The sequence below is a fragment of the Danio aesculapii genome, chromosome 14 (assembly GCF_903798145.1).
Source record: "Danio aesculapii chromosome 14, fDanAes4.1, whole genome shotgun sequence".
Classification (NCBI taxonomy): Eukaryota; Metazoa; Chordata; class Actinopteri; order Cypriniformes; family Danionidae; genus Danio; species Danio aesculapii.
Genome location: NC_079448.1, coordinates 33819836 through 33828740, shown reverse-complemented (window position 1 = coordinate 33828740; position 8905 = coordinate 33819836). Strand labels below are relative to the sequence as shown.

Here is an 8905-nt window from a genome sequence, read left to right as displayed (position 1 = left end):
TAATAAACTGCCAGTACTTTAAATTTAATTTCATTTAATTTTACAGACTTAATTCTCTCTATATTATTTCATAAACAATATTTTGTCTCAAACTACTAAAATATCAATAAAAGTCATTTTGTTAATCTGCAGTGTTGAATTTTCAACATCAAAAGTCAACAGAGCATAAATAAAACGCAAATAATGCAATTCATAACTGTATATAAACATAAAACACTACAAAATATGCAACCTAATAATTAATGTATATTTTTACAGTGTAGATAGGATAACAATGTAAGCTTTTAAATACTTTATACTTAATTTATATTTATTTTTGTTGTTGACATCAAATATTATGCATCCATAATAAAACAACCCCCCCCCCCCAAAAAAAATAAAAATTTACAAGTTGTGTAACATGTCCATAAATGAAATGAGAACAAATATGGTTTGTGTAAGCAACAAACTGAAACATTTGTATTTTATAAATCAATGCCCATATAAAATATCTTTATACATTTAGTTTTCATACATTTATACATTTATGTGTATTGACTTTCACAACTTTTTAAAACCTTTGTTACTAATGTACATGCAGCCTATTTTAAAAATGAAATTCAACAGCAAATAGCTTTAGAAGTATCAGCCGTTTCATATAAAAATTTCTGAAAATAAAAATTATAATTTTCAGTAACAACAAATGCACACCATCTCATACAAATCCCAGTTAAAGAAGTCTGTAAATACACCAATTACATGTTTTGTAGTGTGCGTGATAAACGTCTTTAACCTCAGAGCCTGAGGCTAATCTCGTCTACAATCTTCTGTGCTGTGATTCATGAAGAGCTTGTTTCTGAACAGGTTGGATGTGCAGAAGCCTCCAGGTGAGGCATTGCAAGGGCCATTAGTCACTTGTTCAGTTAAACGAAAGGACGATGAAAGACTTCTTTGTTCCTGCTTTTAAATCTCACATAACTTCTTAGGTTAATACCAGTCAAAATCCTTCTTCTCAATCACTGTCATACCTAAAAGGAGACAGAAAGTACAACAAAAAGTGACATAATTAAAAATCTGAGAATTGAAATATTACTAAAAATGCTATAAAAATTAGTAAAATGCACTGAAAAATAAATTAAACAATTAGTCATGACAGCATATATTTTTAGGTCATTGTAACTTATTAAACTAAGTTAATCATGTTCTAACTTAATTTTATAAGTTATGCAAGCTTTAAAGTCAGTTTAACATAATATAAGTTCAATGGACTCACAAGGTTAATTTAATTCAGTTTAAAAATGTATGGCAACCAGGGTTTGTTTACAGTGTGTATGTTAAGTGTGTGTTAAGAGATATATGCACTGCTGTTGACATATCTGGGGTCAGTAAGATGTTTTTTATTTTATATGAATATAAATTAATACTTATATTTAGTAAGAATGCATGAACTTGATTAAAAGGAGAGAACAGACATTTATATTATTGCAAAAGTTTTTTTTACTTTTTATTCTAGTATTCATGAAAGACTGTAGAAGCTTGTTATATTCGTGGAATTAAAAAAAAATTGATCTCAAGATTATGATTTTCTTGCAGTTTGGTTTACATCTGACAGTTTAGTTTTTTACTCAGAATTTATCAGTTTATTTATCACAAACAAATTGAACTGTGAAATATTAAAATAGTGAAATATAAAAGTCATAAATGCTAGATATAATTTTTTTTCAAATTAAAAATTAGCGAAATATAAAGGTGATAAATGCTAGATATAAAAATATTTGTGAAATATAAAAATAGCTAAAAATAAAGGTGATAAATGCTAGATATACAAACTTGTGAAATATAAAAATAGCAAAATATAAAGGTAATAATATAAAAATATAAGTGAAATAATAAAATAGCAAAATATAATGGTGATAAATGCTAGATATATGAATATATAACTATAGGAATAGGAATAAAGTCAGAACTCTGAGAAATACAGTTCAATCACAATTTTGGGGTAAAAATTTAAATTGCGATATATAAAATAGTTTAATAAAAGACGTCCTTTGTGAGATATAAATTCAGAATTGCTAGAAAAGTGAGAAATTAAGTTGAAGTTTTAGATTAAAAAAAGAAATGTAAACAAAACAAAAAATGGTGAAATATTTATTCTATATAAAATTTGCAAAACTTCTATTTTTCTATTTTTTTTCTATTTTTTTTTTATTTCTATTTTTTTTTTATATATATATTTATTATCTGTTTTTTGTCCTGTCTCTGTTATCCTGTTGCACTGTAGAAGATCTGTCATGAAAACAAATTCCTCGTATGTGTGAACATACCTGGCAATAAAGCTCTTTCTGATTCTGAATTGTTTGGTAACACTTTGATTTAAGGTGATGTAGTTACATTCCATGCACTTACTATATTAATTACAATTAATTATGCATAATTACATGTAACTAACCTTAAACCTAGCCCACATTCTAGCCCTAGCCATATTGTACAAGTGATTAATTAATATTACTCAGTGGTTAAGTGAACACTTGTCACCTCAAAATAAAGTGTAACCAAATGTGTGAACAGCAAGATATAACAGAAAGAAAGAAAGAAAGAAAGAAAGAAAGAAAGAAAGAAAGAAAGAAAGAAAGAAAGAAAGAAAGAAAGAAAGAAAGAAAGAAAGAAAGAAAAGGAAAAAAAGTCAGAATTGTGACATGTAAATGACAAATTCACAAGGAAACTCCATAACTGTGGGAATTGAGAGGTATAAATTAAGAAAAACTGTGAGATTGCAATTACATAAATATATAAATTCAAACATAACTTATTCATACATTCATTCATCCTAGAAGCTTTAATACATACTGTAAGTGAAACATAATTCTTTCAGTAAAATTTTAAAACATACTGAACCCAAACCAAAATGAGTATAGCTCTAGATAGAAGGAAAAGACATTTACCAGGTTTTAGATTGCGCTGGTTACAAAATCCAGGATACTTTGTCCATCCATTCATGTGGAGGTCTTGCTTTGTGTCAGGACGATCATTGTGGAGCAAGTGTAACAGTGAATTAGAGTACTGGTCCTCTGGTGCTATCAATCCATCAGGGCACGTAACTGAGGGGTACATCATCGGGGGCAGAGCGAGACCCATACCATGCCTCGGATCCCCTGGCCACAAAATTCCACTGTTTGCAGGGTGATTCTGTGACATGTGATAGTTTGAATGAGACTCGCTGCTTGTTCCTAACCAGAGATGTTCTGGAGGAAGCATGGGCTGAAATCTGGTTTGTGAATGTGTTTCCCATTGACTGGATCCATCTAAAAGTAATAATAATAGTAATAATTTAATGTTTAAATTCATCCAGAAGTCGAATATTTTTCATAAGAATACCGTTAAAGAATTGTTACTTGTCTGTGCAGACTTTTCCTTTGGCTTTACCGCTTGACTCAGAGCCCGGGAGAAATGCTGATCCACCATGCTGTTGATGTCTCCTTGGAAGTAGGTGAGAAGGACACTACCGGACAGCTCTTTAGTTTTCTTAGCCACCGGGTTCATTAGATCCTCCTCCATCACTGATCTGGATACTGCAGGAATGGTGCAGCATACATTGCACATCATGTGTGTTGACGTTGTGTGTTTTAATGTAAAATTGCAATAGCATCCCATAATTTTATGATGTTTTTTGTATGGTATTGTTAAATGAAAGGATGTAAGTATAGCACAGCCTGTATTAATGTTCTGCATTTGATAATTAGAATTTAGCTGAATTCAGAGGATCTGCATCAATGGTTCCTTGAAGAACCTTTATACTCCACAAAAGGTTCTTTACCACACACTGTAAAACATATATTGCTGCCTTAATTTTATTTATTTTTTTACTTTTCTAGTCATCTCAGCTATAAAAAAAATTTGTTGAAACCTGATTAACTTATTAAATTAAAGTAACATACTGTATAAACAAAATAGATTATTAAATGTTCTTCACACTAAGAAACAAATAACTATTTTCGCCAAGACTCTAAAGGGTAATTTTCTATAGCATTACTGTGAAAACCTGAATTATGGAATATATAGTTAACATTATCAGTTAATTAATAAAAGGTTGAAAGCATTGACTAATTTCAACTGATATTAATTCCAGCGCCTACTACATTATTAAAATCGTTTTTTATTTACCTGAGAATATATAAAATGAAGATAAAAACCTGTATTATAACTATATTATAATTATTACCAAAGATTAATAAATATTGTAACAAATGTATTGCTCCTTGTATAAGACAATACTACAATATTTAAAAGATTTAACTTATGGAACCTGGAATTTACATTTTGAAAATAAGTTTTTGAAAACATCATGTGTTATTAATGAATGAAGTATTATACCTGTATGACTTGCTGGTAGCCTATCTTATGTTATTTATTCAATTATGTTTAAAATAAATTTCTGGAAAATGCAAAGAATTGTTTAATTGTTTTTCAAATAACATAAATTCAATCTGTTTAAGGAAGTTTTCAAATAACATAAATGCAAAATAATAGATTATATAAAATATATGTTCTTCTCTTGACTCCTTGGTCGACGATCATTTTCCGACAGTGTTCTGTCATTTTTACAGCAACATTAGGCTACATGCAACATCTAAATGTATAGTTATTTACATAATCAAAAATATAAATTTAAATGAGTATTAAATATGCAACATTTATAGTTAACAATGCTGCAGTTCATTTCATTATGAAATCTTAGAAATTGGCAGATTATTTAAACTCACAAATGCATGTATTTAGACGGAAAATATTAAAGTAAAATGTTACATTTATGTTGCAGTTATTTTAAAATAAAATTATTGCAGAAAATAGCCTCCACAGCCCTTTTTATACTCACCGTATCAAAAAATTGTGAAATCTTGCGCGTTTTAATCGCTGCAACCCGATGAATCACAGTGGTAAAATAAAGGTAACATCCGCCACGTAAACATGCTGCAGGTAAGCCAGTTAAATCGTTTGGCTTTGAGCAGAAGTTAAACTGATCAGGCGACTAAACTGCGACACGTTTTGCTCTTAAACGCAGGGGCGTCAATCTCTGAACTTTTACCAGTATGAGTAGAATGTGACTGAACGAGTTTAACTGTCGACTCCAGAGGAAAAAGACACTGACAAAACTAATGTTTTTAGGACATGTTACTTTATTTCCTTTCCCCGCTGACACGGTGGATCAGACAAAAATGTTTTCAGTTTGCAAATCTAAATACCTAATACATATTTTGAAAGCAAAGAGAAACAAACGTGACATACATTATTTGTTAACCAAAACCCTGTTACTGTAGCGTGTTATGTACAAAACATCTGGATTTTATATAATTTTTTTACAGCTGGCAGAAATAACCTGCAAGTCTTTTTTAATACTGACAGTCTAAAGCAAGAACAATTTATCATGCAATTTTATTGTTTAACTATATATAAGAAAGTATGTTTAGTATATTTACCTATAGTTTTTACAAATGGATGATGTATTACTGAAATGACACTCCATGACATACATTACATAACATAACCTTCTTAAAGGGATAGTTCACCCAAAAAGGAAAATGTACTTATCATTTACTCACCCTCAAGTGTTTCCAAACCTTTATGAGTAAGAAGATATTTTGAAGAATGCTATAGTTTTCCATAGTTTTTCCTACTGTGAAAGTCAATGGTTACAGGTTTCCAGTTTTCTTCAAAATTTCTTCATTTGCGTTCAACAGAAAAAAGAAACTCATAAAGCTTTGAAACATGTGAAGCTAGAGTAAATGATGACAATTTTAATTTTTAGGTGAACTATGCCTTTATTTAATATCCCTGGAAGAAATAAATAATTAGTGAAACAGATTTAAAATTAATGAAACGAGAAGCTTTTTAGAAATTTCTGTAGAGGTTTTTCAAAGGCATCATTTAAGATCACTACAAAAGAAAAGAATGAATATTCCTCATTGTTTTCTCTCTTGTTTCAGGAAAGAGCCATCATTGCTGGTCCCTGTGTTTGAGGTATCCGAGATCTTCCTTTCACTGGTAGTTTCTGACTTCATGGATGATGAGACTTGTAGACCACCTTTCCCTTTGTCCCCCTTTGGCACAGAACGGCTCCAGTCTGTTCCAAAAGAGTATGTTGTCTATCTTGTTAACAGTAAATGGGACAATGTTCACTTGTTGAGTACATTTCGAAGTAGATAACTTCTTTATATTTCTTGGGGGTATTTAATGTGTTGTTTTGTAAAAATAAGAATTATTATTAGAATATTTCTCATAGTTGTATCTATTGATTATAGTTTAAAGATGAATTTAGTTGTTGCCAAACCTGAGTATTCAGACTGTTTGAATCTTCCACAGCAGAGATGCATCCTCCACTGCTTTCTAACGTTGTCTTTCATCAGGCAATAAAACAGGAAGATAAAGAAACCTGAAATACATAAAACATTTGTCTATAGATATTTCTGGGTTTTTTTTTTAATAGATGCATTATTCTAGGACACTCTAAAACATGAAAAAGTGCTTAAAAGTGCCATATAATGAAAGTCTGTATAGGCACAGTTGAATAATAAGAATTCAGTACATTGAAATCTCAAATCTTCAACCTCAAACTTCATAGTTTCCAGCAAAACCACTGAAAAACAGGCAAATTAGCACATAACACTGATGTCACAAGATCATTAATATGGATATTCTAGTCTTTTGCCACACCCTCAACAGCATTTGATTCTGCAATTCTACTATATGCCATCTACTCAGTTTACTAATAATATTTATAACATATATTGCTAATATATAATAAATGTCCACACTTAAGCTCATAAATATTCATGACCTTTCCAAATAAGGTAAAACAGGCCATTGCATTTAATGGGAATGAAGTTTCTGTTTGCCCATGCCACATATATTCTATGAACAGTTTAACACATCATATCCATGCATTCTATGGCATCTTTAATGCTAAATAAAATAACATGTAAGGATCTAATTTGAATGACAGTTTTTAAAATATATTCTACTGCATACAGGCAAGCAGATGAAGCCCAAATATGGATGCAATATGCAAACCACTTTTTTCCTATGGTTTTCAATGGATGGAAAACAGTTGCGTCTGTTTGTCTGTATACAGAATATATATAAAAAAATTACTTTAAGTATATATATTTCAAACTTAGACTAATTTCTAATTGTTTTATATGCATTTACATTCTGGTTTTATCTATTAGCCTGTACATATTTTTACACATAATTTTTTGGGTTAAGTGTTTTAGATTGTCTCATTATTTTTGCAATTCTCCTAGTAGTGGAGAAACTACATAGTTAACATTTAAATCCTACACTACCTGACAAAGGTTTTTATGCCTTACCAGAGGTCTTCTGCAGTATTTGTGATGATTGGGATGGAGTTCAATAGACAATTCTTTGGAAAAATCGACCTATCTAATCTGCCACTTTTCCAAGTGATCAGCTAGAAGTCAAGTTAACATTTGTTGCTCTTACAACTGGGATTGATGACAAGACTTTTGTCAGGTAGTGTAGATTAATGTACAGTATGCTTTCTTGCTTATGTTCCCGTATGATCCTTTGCAATCACAAATGTACACATGCATTGAATTTTCTATTAGCTTTCATTTTCTCTCCCTGAGCATTAGAAGCCCTTGTTACCTTGAAGACTGTTGAGGATGGAGAACAGGTACATCAGGGGTGTTTTAGCTGCGCCCCAGCCGAAGAAGACTAGTATCCAGGTAAGTCCCAGCAGGAAGGTGAGGCTGGCCACCACTCGAAGGTCATGCAGGAACCCTTTTCTGCTGCTGGAAGGCTTGTTGACCCGCATTTTGTGGATCTGTACCAGTACCACGACAAACACGATGATATTACAGACCATGATCAGGATGGCGAACGAAACCACCGTCACGTAAAAGGTCACGTCATTCTTAAACCAGCAGCTGAAAAGGATGAAGAGAGAAATAATATATGACCACGATGTTCAAGAAGGAAAACTAATAATATGAACCAACTATAATAATCCATACAGAAAAACATCACATGAGCTTCACGTTTAAATGGGATTTTTAGCATGTGAAGCAATGGGATGCATGTGTGTTTTTTTCATAAGGATGAGCTTGTGTTTTTATTGCTCATTCATTAGCTGAACTAACAGAGCTTTGACTCCAAGAAATTGGGAATTGGGCAGCATGGTGGCTCAGTGGTTAGCACTATCGCCTCACAGCAAGAAGGTTGCTGGTTTGAGTCCTGGCTGGGCCAGTTGGCATTTCTGTGTGGAGTTTGCATGTTCTCCCCGTGTTTGCGCGGCTTTACAAATATTAGAACACTGTGCTCTGTAGGAAAATGTGCAGTTTGTAAAAAGATAAAGCAATAATCATTGAAAACGCAACTCCTAAAGTTCAAAACATACAAATGAGAATAACATGTGAATTCATACTAATTCACCTAATTCCAACAACCTTCATTCGTTCATTTTCTTCGGCTTAGTCCCTTATTTATCATGAGTTGCCACAGTGGAATGAACTGCCAACATTTTCAGCATATGTTTTACACAGCAAATACCCATCCAGCTGCAACCCAGTACTGGGAAAAACCCATTCACTCTCGCATTCACACACATACACTACAGCCAAGTTCATCCAATTCACTTATAGCAAATGTCTTTGGACTGTGGGGGAAAACTGGAGCACCCGGAGGAAAGTAATGTTTTCTTATGAGACTGGGATTCTTAATGGTTATAGCTATATAGTTATTTTGTCATCAGGGGCAGATTTAGTGATTTGGGGGCTTTAAGCAGTTCCAGCCATGGGGCCCAACAGTGCTAAAATTCACCTTTTGTAGTTTTATAAATTTTTTATTTATGTATTTTACAGGTTTTTTCTTATATCACTGAATCTTATTTTCTATGTTCATATCATAATGA

General features: G+C 31.8%; 2 protein-coding genes across 2 annotated transcripts in view; both read right to left on the bottom strand.

The window, feature by feature from the left end:
• Positions 1–223: 223 nt before the first annotated feature.
• vgll1 (vestigial like family member 1) lies at positions 224–5018 on the bottom strand. Its single transcript, XM_056472318.1, has 4 exons — positions 4853–5018; positions 3372–3548; positions 2922–3281; positions 224–1007 (listed from the first exon to the last, which is right to left on the bottom strand). Exons 2-4 carry the CDS (start codon positions 3532–3534, stop codon positions 967–969), a joined length of 564 nt encoding a protein of 187 aa, XP_056328293.1. The 5' UTR covers positions 3535–3548; positions 4853–5018; the 3' UTR covers positions 224–966.
• A 914-nt stretch (positions 5019–5932) lies between these two features.
• adgrg4a (adhesion G protein-coupled receptor G4a) overlaps positions 5933–8905 on the bottom strand; it is a 28383-nt gene continuing 25410 nt past the window's right edge. Inside the window, exons 24-26 of the mRNA XM_056472733.1 lie at positions 7642–7922; positions 6305–6406; positions 5933–6097 (exon numbers count right to left, since the gene is read on the bottom strand). Coding sequence (XP_056328708.1) covers positions 5937–6097; positions 6305–6406; positions 7642–7922 — 544 coding nt within the window. The 3' untranslated portion in view covers positions 5933–5936. The remainder of the gene's footprint in view (positions 6098–6304; positions 6407–7641; positions 7923–8905) is intronic.